The 16,464-nt window shown below is 40.9% G+C and overlaps 1 protein-coding gene across 2 annotated transcripts in view; it reads right to left on the bottom strand.

Moving 5' to 3' along the window:
* The window catches only part of sema3d (sema domain, immunoglobulin domain (Ig), short basic domain, secreted, (semaphorin) 3D), a 42,227-nt gene that overhangs the window by 14,293 nt on the left and 11,470 nt on the right, over positions 1 to 16,464 (bottom strand). For both annotated transcript variants that reach the window (XM_053623497.1, XM_053623498.1), the window contains exons 3-7: positions 12,025 to 12,185; positions 6,140 to 6,202; positions 5,829 to 5,948; positions 5,581 to 5,680; positions 1,832 to 1,960 (exon numbers count right to left, since the gene is read on the bottom strand). In XM_053623497.1, the coding sequence (XP_053479472.1) occupies positions 1,832 to 1,960; positions 5,581 to 5,680; positions 5,829 to 5,948; positions 6,140 to 6,202; positions 12,025 to 12,185 (573 nt within the window). The remainder of the gene's footprint in view (positions 1 to 1,831; positions 1,961 to 5,580; positions 5,681 to 5,828; positions 5,949 to 6,139; positions 6,203 to 12,024; positions 12,186 to 16,464) is intronic.

Raw genomic sequence — 16,464 nt, 5'->3', positions numbered from 1 at the left:
TGAAGGAAAAGTAAATAATATAAGTGTTTTTAATTCAACCCAATCCCCCAAGTGGGTTTACATCCACTTCAAATAAATAAGTTGTACACAGAGGGCCTTTGTGCCTCAACCAGAACCTAGCAGTGACTGTGAGCCAGTTCCACCAAGGACATGAAAGGAAAGGAGATGAAAGTATCTAAAGCAGCAAAGTACATAAATTATTGCACATAAATCAGTAAGGTATAAGATCTATGAGTGTTGTATAGTTCAGACCATGAAGAATGAAGTTAACATGATAAATGATACGATGATGCAACAAATGATGTGAATTAGGGAAGAGGAGGCGAAATGAGCTGTGGTATATCACACACTCGCACATAAAGTGTAACACATGTGTGCATACATTTTTAGCATGGGAACAAGAACTAATCTTGGGTGGAGCTGGTACAGGCAGTGTGTGAATCTTTATGGTATTAAATCTGGTGTGAATTTCGGCTTGCCTGGAAATATTAAATAGTCTGTGGTTTTGGTTTTATTCATCATGTAGCCTGCATGTTTGTGTGTGTAGGGTCTTAGCTGGAGTTTCCATGGGTAATTCCGCTGCATTTCACCCTTTCTACTGTATAATGTATAAAGGACATCTTTGTACTAACTGAATTGGTGGAATTTTGCCCTGACTGTCTACTCATATATTGCATTTTTGCTGTGACTCTGGAGACTTAAGGTTAATATAGAACAATTTGAAAAAAATTAACAGTGTGTTTGTGTCTATATCATCTACAGCTAGGTCCATAAATATGTGTTATTTTATCTGTCTACCACAGCACTGGAGTTGAAATTAAATAATGAATATGAGACTTCCAGCTGCACTTTCAGCAGGACGAAAAGTAATTGGACAATTCGATGCTCAGCTGTTCCATGGTCAGGTGTGTGTTATTCGCTCCTTATTTCCACTTACAGGTAAGCAGATAAAAGCCAATAGAATTGATTTTAAGTGTGGCATTTGCATTTGGAACATGTTGCTGTTAACTCTCAATGTGAAGTCGAAAGAGCTGTCACTGCCAGTGAAACAAGTCATCATTAGGCTGAAAAATCGAAACAAACCCATCAGAGAAATACCAAAAACATTAGGTGTGGTCACATCAACTAGTTGGTACATTTTTTAAATGAAAGAATACACAGGTGAGCTCAGTAACACCAAAAGGCCCAGAGGACCATGGAAAACATCTGTGGTGGATGGCAGAAGAATTTCCTTCCCGGTGGAGAAAAACCCCTTCACAACGGCTGGCTAGATCAAGAGCATCCTCCAGGATGTATCTGTGTCAAAGTCAACAATCAAGAGAAGCCTTAACCAGAGTAAATCACATGACTGGAATCCAAGTGAGCATGCGTTTCACTTGCTGACGGCAAAATGCCCTACAGAGCAAGCAGGAACTGAAGACAGCTGCAGTAAAGGCTTGGCAGAGCATCACCCTGGAAGAAATCCAGTCTCCAGACTTTATACAGTCATTGACTGCAAAGCATTTGCAACCATCTTATGCTAGTTTATCAGATTAACTTTGGACCGTTTTAAGGGGACAAACTAATAAAATCACCCAATTTTGATGTTAATATACTCAAATTAAGGCTTAATCCTCATTATTTCATTTAAACTCCAATATACTGTGTTACACTGCTAAAATAACAATAACTAGGTCCGTGTCCAAATATTTATGGACCTGAATCGTTAAGACATGTTTTGGGATTTACTGTATGAAACACTGATTTAGGCCAAATTGAAGTGCATTACTGTTGGTTAGTGTTGTGAATATTCATGTATATCAGCCTGTGTGTGTTTGTGTATAACTCTGACCATTTATCCAGTAGTCCTCTGAGATGTCTGTCCGTATGTAGTGCTGGTCTGGAGGAGGACCCAGAGAACGACTAAACATGCTGTCCTTCCCCAGGAAATCAGACACTGTTCCAGCATACAGGTACTGATCTGAGAACAGACAGTAAATCGCATGCAAATTTGTCATGAAGGTACATGAAGATGACTTTGACCTCCTGGCTGCATCTACATTCTCTCTCTCTCTCTCACTCTCTCTCTCTCTCTCGCTCTCTCTCTGTTTGATATCTGACACCAGCTGAGTATCTTTCTAATACACGCATAAACAATTTCCTCTCAGTCGCAGCTGTCTCCACGGCAACCTACCCTGAAGAAGAAGTTTGGGAATGTGAGTTACTGCTACAGAGATGTAAAATAATCAACAGTAAGATGGTCACGCAAATATAATAAACATACACAACCATTCAGATGTCTGGAATCAACTGTCACATTTTGTTCAGAAAATAATAAGCCATACTACATCACAATGTGTTTGTAGATGTTTTTGTTAGTAGGGTGTACATTTTTTTCCCCAGATATTTTATAGATATAGATTAGCCTGATTTATAGGACTATCTATTTGTGAAAATGAAGGTTTGGGGTCATTAGCTGTCAGCTATTTTAAAACTCATAATTTCAACAAATACAGATCCTCTCTTCAGTGTTCCCTCCAAATACACACATACACACACAACTACATGTGTGCTCCCTGCTTGTGCTTTTCTCCTGTTTACAGAGCCTGTCTCTGTATGCCTCTGGAATGTGAGAAGATCTTCACCAAATATTACAGTGTGTTTTGGCTTACAATGATCAAATTATTAAGGACAAAATAATAATGTATGATTATATTATATTTTTTCCTTAAAATATCTGCCTTGAGATTTGATCACCACTTACCAAATCTGAGGCATTCTTAGTATTCATTTTATTATAGAATTTTATATCAACTGACATCCTGTCCCACGTATTCCCACTTCACACCCAGTGTTCCCAGGAGAAGGCTCCGGATCCACCACAACCTTGAGCAGAATCAAGTGCAGAATCAAGGGCTTACTGAACTGAATGAAATTATAATGTTATGTACACAGGCTTGGGGAGTAATGGGACACATGTAACGGCGTTATATTATCACAATACAAAAAACTGGTAGCTGTAATCTGTTACAGTTACGTCAAAAAACAAAGTAATCATATTACAGGTACATTTTGTAAAAAATGGGAATACTATCAGGATTACATTTTTTTTTTATTTAAAAATTCATCTTTTAACAGAACACAGTATAGACAGCTGCTTGACTATAGTTCTGGTTCTCTCTTGCCAGTCGTGACTCACGTGAGCAACCTCCTGGTGCATGCACAAACTAATTTTGTGCAAAGTTAATTCGGTAGAAATGAACACAAATAGATCTCTGAAATGCTTTTGTTAGGGTGACCATACGTCCACTTTTTCCTGGACCTTAAATAATTTGAGAAAAAATCCGGGATTCGGCTTTAGTTTCATTATGATGTGCTTATGGTCTAATACGGCATGTGTGTGCATGTTTGCATTGCTTTAACCTCACTCTGTAATTCCCGCCTTCTTGCACACCAATTGGTTGATTATATAAGGCTTGCAGCAACTATTGAACCGAGAATAATACCTCACAACGGCACAAATATATATATATATACATTGAAGGAAAGAAGTATTTGATCCCCTGCTGATTTTGTACGTTTGCCCACTGACAAAGAAATGATCAGTCTATAATTTTAATGGTAGGTTTATTTGAACAGTGAGAGACAGAATAACGACAAGAAAATCCAGAAAAACGCATGTCAAAAATGTTATAAATTGATTTGCATTTTAATGAGGGAAATAAATATTTGACCCCCTCTCAATCAGAAAGATTCCTGGCTCCCAGGTATCTTTTATACAGGTAACAAGCTGAGATTAGGAGCACACTCTTAAAGGGAGTGCTCCTAATCTCAGCTTGTTACCTGTATAAAAGACACCTGTCCACAGAAGCAATCAATCAATCAGATTCCAAACTCTCAACCATGGCCAAGACCAAAGAGCTCTCCAAGGATGTCAGGGACAAGATTGTAGACCTACACAAGTCTGGAATGGGCTACAAGACCATTGCCAAGCAGCTTGGTGAGAAGGTGACAACAGTTGGTGCGATTATTCACAAATGGAAGAAACACATAAGAACTGTCAATCTCCCTCGGCCTGGGGCTCCATGCAAGATCTCACCTCGTGGAGTTGCAATGATCATGAGAACAGTGAGGAATCAGCCCAGAACTACACGGGAGGATCTTGTCAATGATCTCAAGGCAGCTGGGACCATAGTCACCAAGAAAACAATTGGTAACACACTACGCTGTGAAGGACTGAAATCCTGCAGCGCCCGCAAGGTCCCCCTGCTCAAGAAAGCACATATACATGCCCGTCTGAAGTTTGCCAATGAACATCTGAATGATTCAGAGGACAACTGGGTGAAAGTGTTGCGGTCAGATGAGACCAAAATGGAGCTCTTTGGCATCAACTCAACTCGCCATGTTTGGAGGAGGAGGAATGCTGCCTATGACCCCAAGAACACCATCCCCACCGTCAAACATGGAGGTGGAAACATTATGCTTTGGGGGTGTTTTTCTGCTAAGGGGACAGGAAACTTCACCGCATCAAAGGGACGATGGACGGGGCCATGTACCGTCAAATCTTGGGTGAGAACCTCCTTCCCTCAGCCAGGGCATTGAAAATGAGTCGTGGATGGGTATTCCAGCATGACAATGACCCAAAACACACGGCCAAGGCAACAAAGGAGTGGCTCAAGAAGAAGCACATTAAGGTCCTGGAGTGGCCTAGCCAGTCTCCAGACCTTAATCCCATAGAAAATCTGTGGAGGGAGCTGAAGGTTCGAGCTGCCAAACGTCAGCCTCGAAACCTTAATGACTTGGAGAAGATCTGCAAAGAGGAGTGGGACAAAATCCCTCCTGAGATGTATGCAAACCTGGTGGCCAACTACAAGAAACGTCTGACCTCTGTGATTGCCAACAAGGGTTTTGCCACCAAGTACTAAGTCATGTTTTGCAGAGGGGTCAAATACATATTTCCCTTATTAAAATGCAAATCAATTTATAACATTTTTGGCATGCGTTTTTCTGGATTTTTTTGTTGTTATTCTGTCTCTCACTGTTCAAATAAATCTACCATTAAAATTCTAGACTGATCATTTCTTTGTCAGTGGGCAAACATACAAAATCAGCAGGGGATCAAATACTTTTTTCCCTCACTGTATATATATATATATATATATATATATATATATATATATATATATATATATATATGGTTTGAGGGTGGTGTTTACAAAGAAGAGGAATGGATTATAGTGACTAACACACACACACACTTCTTTAAAAACACCACCCTCAATCCACCCCTTCTCTGTTTCTGCCTGTTGTGGTATAAATCTTTATGGCGAGTGGGAGTGTTTGTATCAACCTGCCAGCACAGTCTTCCATGCCCTCTAGTGAAGTTTTAGTGTCCTCCTTCCTTGATCGTGTTTTCCTTTAAAGGCTACAGTAAACCCATCTCATCTAGCTTTTACCATATCTGTCAAAGCATTTGCTGTGAGTGAACAAAGCTGGTCTGTTAAGCCAGAGAAACTGTTTCTCAGTGTGATAAAAGGTCAGACTTGCTGTGTGCGATGCAGGCACACAGCATTAAAGCATTACAAAAAAGTCCGCACTCACCGGTAAGTACTGAAGCAAAAGGTTGACGGGGGTCAAAAGGGCATTTCAGCCTGCCTGACTCCATACTGCTGCTGATCATGTGAAGCCCACCACCCTTTGCCTCACAGAACACACATCAAGCAAAGTTAATACATGGAACAAGGTGAAAGCTAAGTAATTACTCACACAGCTACCATCATGCAGTGTTTGGCTGAGAAATATGTATATGGCTGAGAAATATGTCAGCATCCTATAGCTTGACCTCTCACCTCTTTGTGGCCCCTGACCTCCAGGAAAGCACATGTAGGATGAAAGGCTCCAGTGCCACATGTATAGACGTGAGTACGGTTATAATTGTGCAGAACACGAACAAAATTGGCACACTCGGTCTAAAAGATGGAGACGGGGGGACAGATAAAGACAAAAAACAAAGCATTATGTGAAAGTATAAAGAATCAGAAAGAGAGTCTGTGTAAAATCTGTTTACAACTTTAACAAGCATTTTAATGAGGTTAAAAAACACAGAGGGCAGTTTGCAGAAATGTTTGCTTTACAGTCATATATTCTGGGTGTTACTTACGAGAGGGTTTTTACCGGCCAGGATACACATATCCACCCTGTCTCTGTGAGCTGGCCAGCTCAGCTGTGAAACACACACACACACACACACACACACACGCATACATACATACATACATACACAGAGAGAGAGAGAGAGAGAGAGAGAGAGGGAGGTTCAGAGAGAAAAAGACAGACAGACAAAAAGGAGAATAGACAGAACAAGACAGAGAGGGGCATACATAGAGAAAGAGAGAGAGTGAGAGAGTGTGAGAGAGAGAGAAAGGAAGACAGACAGAATGAGAGAGAGAGGCAGACACAGACAGAAAGAGAGAGAAAGTAAGAGAGGTGGATAGACAGACAGAGGGGAAAAGAGAGACCGACAGACAGATAGAAAGGGGAATAGAGAGCACAAGAGAGAGAGGCAGACACCGAGAGAAAAGGAGAGAGACAGAGAGACAGACAGAAAAGAAGAGAGGCAGACAGTGAGAGAAAAAGAGAGAGACAGAGAGACAGACAGAAAAGAAGAGAGAGGCAGATACAGGGAGAAAAAGAGAGAGACAGAGAGACAGACAGAAAAGAAGAGAAAGGCAGACACCAAGAGAAAAAGAGAGAGACAGAGAGACAGACAGAAAAGAAGAGAGAGGCAGATACAGAGAGAAAAAGAGAGAGACAGAGAGACAGACAGAAAAGAAGAGAAAGGCAGACACAGGGAGAAAAAGAGAGAGATGACAGAGAATAGTGGTGAGTGTGTATGTGTATAAGAGAGAGAGACACACACACAGGCCGGCAGACAGACAGACAGACAGACAGACAGACAACGACAATCAGTGCACTTATTGACACGCTTTACCAAATGAAAACTGTTGCTTTGTTGAAGTCATGTGATTGTGTATTGTTCTGCACTGTGACTGAAATGCTTCATGCAATAAATTAAAACATACAGAGTATGAACTGGAGATGTGTCGAGGTTAAATGATGGGCTAAATTCTTTAATGAATTCCTTTTAATCTATTAAGATGAATCCGAATGCTCACTAAAATCACTAAAATGTGATTTGTTAAAAGGCTTAGTTTAAAAACACCAGCATTGCAACAGCCGATACTGCTCTAACAATTAACACACCATAACCTGTCCAGCATTAATGTATGGTGTAAAGGAGGCTGTGCCAGTTGATCTTATCTGTGCACACATGTGTTATAAAAGGCTTAAGAGCTTAACATGTACTGGGCCAACCTCTAACCTTGACCCCTGAGAGCCATCTCCTCACGCAACACAAAATCCAGCAGACCCCTCTGACTAAACAAAATCAGGCACGCTCGTGAGACGACTTTACACAGCCAGACTTTGAAGCTGCGCACAATAACACACTCTGACAGGACCTCTCAAACCCTTGCAGTTCCTCACACGCTCATGCACATGCACACACCCGCACATGTTATGTGACGGTATGAGCTCAGACACATGGACATTTATGTTGATTCATTTGGAAAAGCTATCATGCCTCGTTTCTCACACTCTGAAAGGCAAGACCAGGTGGTAATTAAACTGCGTACATACATCCCAAAAAACCTTTGCACTCTAATAAACATCATACATGTTGCAGCAAACTCACACATTCCGGCACAAGCACGAACACTAGCGCATGGCTGGAGAGTTCAAAGAGGAAGAAAGAGACAAGGCAGCTTTCCAACTAGCTGTTAGCCCGTGCAGCTGTGTCTGGTCATTTTGATAGATCAGGGTGGAGTGCATTCTTCTGATGCTTGTGTTTGTGGAAGTGCACATGAAGTATGGCAGAATGACAGACTGTAAAGAAGGAGTGTTGTGTGTAAAGAAGAGGTTGCACTGGCTAGTTGACTAACATATTCACTAGCTGTCCCTGTGGGGAGATGTCGACTAGTCGGACTATACTCTGTTAGTCTGAAAATATTTCAAACTAGACAAACCAATGTCTTTTTTTCTCTGCACAAAGTCTTGTTTTTAGTTTCTTTTGAATCAATGAACTCTCATTGCGAGGGGGTGGGGGGGGGGTGTCACAGTGGCTTAGTGGTTAGCACTATGCCTCACACCTCCAGGGTTGGGGGTTCGATTTCCACCTCTGTGGAGCTTGCATGTTCTCCCCGTGCGTTGGGGGTTTCCTCCTGGAAAAGTCTTACTTTGGGGCGAACGGTGGCCTAATGGTCAGCAAAATTTGCCTCGCACCTCCAGGGTTGGGGGTTTGATTCTCGCCTCTGCTCTGAGTGTGCGGAGTTTGCATTTTCTCCCTGTGCTTCGGGGGCTTCCTCAAGGTACTCCGGTTTCCTCACCAAGCCCAAAGACATGCGCTGTAGGCTGATGATAGACAAATTGTCTATAGTGTGTGAATGTGTGTGTGACTGCGCCCTGCAATGGGTTATCACCCCGTCCAGGGTGTCCCCTGCCTTGTCCCCAGAGTTTCTTGGGATAGGCTCCAGGCTTCCCGCGACCCTGTGTGCGATAAGTGGTACGGAAAATGGATGGATGGATGGATGGACTGTTAATGCATTGATATCACTTGAACTAAAATCCTTGTAATAAATTACCGGTGACTGAGTGAATTATGTTGTGAAAGAGCACTTTCACAACATAATGTGATGCACCACGGGTTGCACATTACAATCCAATCCCACTTTTTTCTTATCCAATTTGTTTTCACATGCTACTGAGTTGAAAAGGATGGAAAGTCCTCTCAGACCCTGTTATAGACACCACATCCTCCATCCAACCTCACTGTCCACAGCTCCACTCACCACACTCTCGGTTTCAGAATCAATTTTCAGCCGAGCCACCATCTTGTTCATGTGAACACATTGTGCAGCATGACATATTCATTGTTTAAAAATTTTCACAAATTTTTTGAACAATCAAACACTACAGACATTTTGGAAATTCCCATCAGCCTACAACACATGTTTTTGCACTGGGGGAGGAAACCGGACTACCTGGAGGAAACCTCTGAGTTTCTGGCAATATTACAGTCAGTGTGGTTATGGAAAAAATTTTTTTTTTTTTAAATAAAAAAAAAATCAGACTGAAGAATTCAACAGCACTGTGGTATTATCAGTTTTAACATGTCAGTGTAATTCAAACTAAATGTGTTGTTGTTGTTGTTTTGTGTGTGTGTGTGTGTGTGTGTGTGTGTGTGTGTGTGTGTGTGTGTATACGTTAGGAGAGTGACTGAGAGGGAGGCTGTGCATGCTCACTGCTGAGCTGTGACTGTCACAGGACTATTGTAGCAGAGGCATCCCGTGTCGTCATGGTGACAGTGATTGGCAGGTGTAAGAGGAATGATGACCGTGGGGTCCAGAGGAACTCAATGGTTCTATAGAGGGATGTCGTGGGAATATTTAGCACTGACACAAATGTGTTGTCTTGCTTTGGGGTAACACAGGAGATGGATGTATATATTCTGTTGCAATCGTGAGTGAATTATGCGCAAGTACTTATACACACACGCACACACAGACACACACAATAAGAGAGCATTACCTCATCCTTAAAGATATTCATAAGATAATAACTCTCACACTCACATCATGTTAGGGATTTATGTAGGGTTAGCATAGACAAGTCAGAGAACACCATGGCCTATTGTAAATGTTCATTCATAGCGGATCTTTAGCAGCAGGACTCAATAGTAAGGTTGTCACGATACCACAAACATATCTTACGATACTATACCAGCGGACGTATCATGATACCAAGTACTATTCCTATACCATGCAATACTGTGTTAATTCATAATTCAAAACCAAATTTACAGAAATACATACTAAATACAAACTTCTCTGAATACTTTATCAATGAGAATGAATAACAGGTTAGTGGAAAAACTCAAGAACAATCATACAGTTGGCAAGCAACTAATTCAATATGCCACATATTTCATTTCTTCTATTGTTCCCTGGAGCAATGAAATCATGCAAATGGAAATTGTCCTCAGAGCACTAAGAATGAAAACATCATTAGGAATAAATAACTGAATTTGTTTAAAAAAAAAAAAAAACGGCTAATTTTTTTGCGGTTAGCATAACATTGGCTCGCTTACTAGCAAACAGGAAATCTTTAAAGATTAAGGTAAAGAATTTAGGTTAAACGAAGTATCACTAACCTTTGTGTATTCTGCAAAAGCAGTGAGATGTGTCGTTTCATCGAAAATAGTATTAACAGTCTCACATGCAACATTACTTATGGTACTACTGTTTAAAAAATACAATTGATTCAATTCAATTCAATTCAATTTTATTTGTATAGCGCTTTTTACAATAGACATTGTCTCAAAGCAGCTTTACAGAAATATCAACACAGTATATAGATATTAAAAGGTACGAATTTATCCCAACTGAGCAAGCCACTGAGTGGCGACGGTGGCAAGGAAAAACTCCCTAAGATGTTAAGAGGAAGAAACCTTGAGAGGAACCAGACTCAGAAGGGAACCCGTCCTCATCTGGGTAACAATGGATAGTGTGAAAAAGTTCATTATGGTTTTATATGAAGTCTATTTGGTCTTAGAAGCAGCCGTTGTCCCAGCAATCTGGAATCGGAGTAGATGAGAGCTCCATCCAGAGGTAGGACATCCGAAACGGATCAGGCAGGTCCGGAGAGCAGAGAGGATCAGGATCTCTAGTATCTCCATAAAATCATGTGTGGCTCGACAGAGGGAGAGATTACCACCATAGTACCGGTATACCATGCAACCCTACTCTACAGTAATATCACTTTTTTTTGTTTTTTTGGAAATATTGCTATCACTAGAAAAACATGAATTACTGCTGGGGCAAACTGCAATTACAAGTGGCCTTATGTGTGCTGGGACTCCAACTATGAAAAACCAAAGAAAAAGAAAACCAAAGAATTCCTACTAAGAAAGTCGCAAACATCTGCTCAACCTCAGAGCTCAGCGTGTGACATTATATCTGCTCATGCCATGAACAGTAAATAAAGTACCACTTCTCTACTTTTAAATAAGAGTATAGTAGTGTTTTCTTTAGATCTATAAACCCGTTAGTTGGTTAAAGCTATAACATTAGCTGGCTGACTTGTTACTATTTTATAAGCTTTTGGAGCTTGGATAGAGCACATACAATGCACGGTGTCATACAGGCATCCATGCTTTTCCTACCTAAAGTCTAAATTTGGATGATAAATGGTAGAAGAATGAGCGTTTATTTGTGGGAATTCTAATAATAAATGTTCAGAAGCCCTTTTTTTAGGACATTTGTCCCCTGAACGTACACACCTTATCTGTTAATCTTATAATACCAGATCCAAGTCAATGAAAGTGTTCAGTAAACCTGCCTGAACATGAGAGAGAGAGAGAGAGAAAGAGAGAGCGAGAGTAGACAGAAACCTAATTAAGTGTTCCATCCTAGCTTACACCAGACTTTAGACAGGCAAAATCACTCAGCATGAAAAGAAATGTGCAGGACAAATGAACCGAGACCGACAGTAACGGTTTCATTAAGATCTATTTACAACTATTAAACTGACACCACATGCAGGTGATGAAGAAACAGAAAGCGAATAGAAGAGAAATCAGGTGCTAGGAACTTGCACAGTTCTAATCAGTCAAAACATACACCCTGTCACATACTGTACCGCCATATGACTTTTTTTAAGAGAGTAATTAATCACTACTGTGTGTACTGCAAAACAACAGGCCATGATTTGTGGTTTAGTTATAGTGTCTGACCGACTGATTTTCCTCTAGTATATGTGTCAGGCATCTAAGAGACATTGTGTGTTGCTATGGATCAATCCATGGGAAAAATTCCTCACGTTTAGCCCCAGAACACTTATAGCTAAAGGAACTAAATACCTGTCCTGCAGGTGTGCGAGTGTTCTTATGAGCGTGTGTGTGTGTGTGTGTGTATGTGTGTGTTTGAATACCTTTCTAGGGTTCTTGTTGATACTGTCTGGATCCAGCAGGTAGATGTGATCTTTGGCCCCTAGAAGCAATCTGCTCTTCTCCTCATCTAACAGGAATGTCTGAAACTGCATTCCTTCACCGGAGCCTACAAATGGCAGCAGACTGCCCGAGTGAACCAGTTCTGCAAAAGAGAGACCGCCGTTAATAATGCAGATGCACAACTGTGATCATAGTAGGCTTATCTACCACATACATATTATTGAATCGATAATTATATTTAACTGATTAGGACAACCATGAAGATTCATTCATTCATCTTCAGTAACTGCTTCATCCTCGTCAGGGTTGTGCTGAGTCCAGAGCCTATCCCAGGAAAACTAGGCATACTTGATTGGATGTTTTTCTCACATGTTTTTCCCCAGACTCTTTGCCCAGAGTGTTTGTACAATTAGTGAAGTGTGAGCACTGTTTACAAGCAGTGAACCGATCCAGACAATTGATCCCACTTCCTCTGGAAAACATCATCCTTTGGCTTGCCTCCATCGTACCATGATCCACATCAGGTGTGGAAGCTATCCGCTCTCAAAGCTGCATGCTAAGTAACAAGATTGGTTCAAATCTTTATGTTACTTCCTGTTTCAAGTTTTGTGATGCCAGGGTTGTTAAGGTTGTTGTTATATAAAACTAAAGTTTTAGGTCTGGAGCACTGTAATTAGCTCATCGAGAGCATCACGAAGTATTGCACGTCTCGTGCCATAAAAAATCTTCCTAAGTAAGAACAGCTCCTCCTATGCAGGTATTTCTGCACAGCATGCCATGCATCGGAAAATAGCTGTCCATCATTGCGAAGAATGATTAAAAACAGCAAACAGATGTACCTATTGGCACAAAAGTGATGTAGCGAATGTGCAATCAGTCCAGGGTTCAGAAGGAATTATTCTGTGTGAAGTTTTCATGCCGACTCAAGTATTCATGCCAAATGTGAAACTTGACAAACAAGTCTACAAATGCTGGAATAAAGTAATCAAGATTTATACCTAGTCAAATAAAGAGTTACAATAATTTCTCCATTTAATTATTACTAATCGCTATTAAACAGTATTTTGGAGGCTTTTTTGTAGGCAGAAAATGCTCAAATTTCAGCCTTTCTGCATATTCTGTATAGTCCATCGTGCCTTCCTTAGGCTCTCACACTTCCTGACTAATACGTGCAAAGCAAATCGATGACATCAGAGCTTAGCTACTCACTCACTTCCAATCTGTCTGTCTATCTCTCTCAAATCTCTCCTCACATAATACACGTCAGCCTGATAGGCCACTTACAGAGTCAGGACTCGTGCTCCTTCTCTGTCACTCCCTGAGGGAAAAGACATATTGCAATATAGTGCTGAAGCTCCTCAGTTAGCAAACAAGCAAACTATGATGGGAATCTGTGAGGAAGAGTGGCCAAAATTTCAGTAAGTGCTTGCACATGGTTTCCTTCACGCACAAATATGGGTATTTGACAATTCAAATACCCATAAAGTCTCGAAGAGAAAAACAACATGATATAATTTACTGTGTTTGAAGACATCCACATAATTCCTACATCTAGCATACAGATGCAGATCTGTCAAAATAATTGATGTGCTTGGACCTGTTTGGTATGCTCAAGTTCATTCAGTATGCTCTGTCTGCTGGTTTATGACAACCATGAGATCACTCTGCATCAAGATCTTGGCGTTTCTCCTTTGGAACACACTCTTTACAACACCTGCTCATTGACATTCTTACACTCTTGCTAATTTCCTCATTCCCTCCATTTATTTGTTCGGAATTTCCTTTTTCTCACATGCACACGACCTACATGGCAATTCATTCCTTTGTCATATTTTTTGGTCTGCGGTAGGTATTCGGTAAGCCTTCACCCTGTTTAAACACCCGAGCCTGTGTCTATGAGTGTTATGAGAAGAAAAGACGTGTATGCTCGCTAAATCTGAAGTCGGATTGACGCAACCGTTATCCCCCTGAGGCGTGAGGGTCTCGGATAGGTTACCCACAATCAATATTTGTACAAAGAGACTCTCTAAAAAACATAATACACCTCCATCCTGCCAACCCCATCTCAGCCCTGGCTAATCTGCTCTACAAACAGTGTCAATTCTGATCCCCGCTGAAAGATCAGTGTAGTCCTGCAGCCCACAATATCCTCCCTGTGGCGAAATCTCAGGAGACTCAACCCCTTTGGTCGGACTCAACGGCCCACGATTAGCTTGTGCATTCTAGTAATCCCCCGGTTTGTTTATGGCCATCAATGCAGTCTCTTGTGTTACACTTGCATATGGACCGTTACATGGAATGCTACAGAGAACGTTGTTTTTAAGGGCAAGTAAACGGTTAGCAATTGTTTTCTTAGCTCATACCAAAGCTTACTCTTTACTCAACAATCATTTTAGTTCATTAGTTTGCTCAGATCTTTAACTCCAACACTGCTATAATATGGACTGAAGCATATAAACAGTTTTACAGGATTGTGTATTTACTGGACAGTACACAAATTAATAGAAAATTATGTTAGGATCAAGTACGCATCATCAGAGTATAACCTGCTTATTATTGTTATTTATCTGAAATATCAAGCTGTGTAGTAAACATCTGATTATGATTATTAAAAAAATCCCAGATCAGTCTCTTTAGTGTTGACAAAAGGAAACTTAAAACTTAAATGGAATATTAAAACTATTCTCTGAAAATATATATTGAGATGTGACTGAAAGAGGTTTTTTTTTTAAAAAAAAAAAAGAAAAAAGTATTTAGTGTAGGTCTGTGTGTCAGCTTTTATTTCAGGAGCCTCTGTTCTACCCTGTGGGAGTGTTTTTAGTGCTTAGTAATTTTAGCATTAAATAATGATGACAGGCAGCACGGTGGCGCAGCGGGTTATTGCAGGGTCCCTGCTGCCATTCTGAGCTCGGATTCCTGTCTGTTTGGAGTTTCACATGTTCTCCCTGTGTCTGTGTAGGTTTCCCAAGGTCTCCTCCCACCTCCACCGCACCAGTAGGTGGTTTTGTGGCTCTAAATTGCCCCCAGGTGTGTGTGTGTGTGTGTGTGTGCGTGTGTGCACGCGTGTGTGGTGATAGACTGGCACCCCATCCAGGTTGTATTCCAACTTCACGCCTAGTGTTTCTGGGAGAAGCTCTGGATCCACCATCATCCTGACCCTGATAAAATGGTTATTTAAGATAAATGAGTGAATTTAAGACTATTGTGGGTAATAGTCTCATTACTAATTTGCCATAAACGCTGCAGCCCCGGACCACCGTGCTTGTTCAACGTTCTCTCTCAAATGCCATAGCAAATATCATCACATATCATAGCAAATATCATCACATTAACTGGCATACAGAAACACTGAGTCTCCACTCCACATAAACTACATTATAAGGGCTGTAAAAGCTTTCACTGTTATTGATCTTCACATGTAGCACTGGTACTAATTATTCTAGCGTTTCTTTCTTCAGAGGGGAATCAGTCTGTTTTTAAGCTGTGCAGTGATACAGAAACGGTTCTGATGTTCTGAAGAGTTTACTGATTCAGAGAAGATGGCTCAAGGCTATTTTTCTTTCTACAGTGACTTCTACTATATCTTCATTATAAAGGCGTGGAGAAAAACAAACCTTTGCAAGTTCACTTAATATGAGCCTGAATTAACCCATCAGCTATATCTTTAATTGTTCTAGATCATCCAAGGACTTGGTGGACCCCAATGATCCAGCCATCCATCCATCCATCTTCTATACCGCTTAATCCTTTTTCAGGGTCACAGGGAAACCTGGAGCCTATCCCAGGGAGCATCGGGCACGAGGCGGGGTACACCCTGGACATGGTGCCAATCCATCGCAGGGCACAATCACATACACATTCACACACCCATTCATACACTACAGACACTTTTTTGGGGACCCCAATGATGTTTGAGGATAACCTGAACTTGCATGTTTTGTTAAAATAAGAGAGCTTTAAATGACAGAACTTCATGGATGTGCTATGCAGGGCGTTAGATGGACAACATCATGCAGGGCTGAGCCCAGACTCTTCTCCATCAAAAAATGTCTAAAAACATACTTCTAAATAGACTGTTTCCATGCTTTTTATTCTTGCATGTGAGGGCTAATTGCTTTAAACAATATTTGAAAATTGGACAAAACGTTGGATTTATAATAAAACTTGCCTGGGGTGTTTGCACTGTGTGCAGGACTACCAGACAGATAAAATATACAACTTCTATCTAACATGAGTCTATGCTAGTTTGGTGTCGCTAGCCAAGGGGAGGCTCAACTAAGCTATCAATGTATGGGGTAACTGCTACAAAGCCATGCAAAGTACGTTAGCTACTCCGTATGCTCTGCTCATATCATGTTCACATAACATGGAACTCATACAGTATAGACATACACACATTGTTTTCCTACTCAGTATGAGAG

Source organism: Ictalurus furcatus, chromosome 4 (assembly GCF_023375685.1).
Source record: "Ictalurus furcatus strain D&B chromosome 4, Billie_1.0, whole genome shotgun sequence".
NCBI classification, from domain to species: domain Eukaryota; kingdom Metazoa; phylum Chordata; class Actinopteri; order Siluriformes; family Ictaluridae; genus Ictalurus; species Ictalurus furcatus.
The sequence above is the reverse complement of the archived record's forward strand: the minus strand, read 5'-3'. Positions and strand labels throughout refer to the sequence as shown.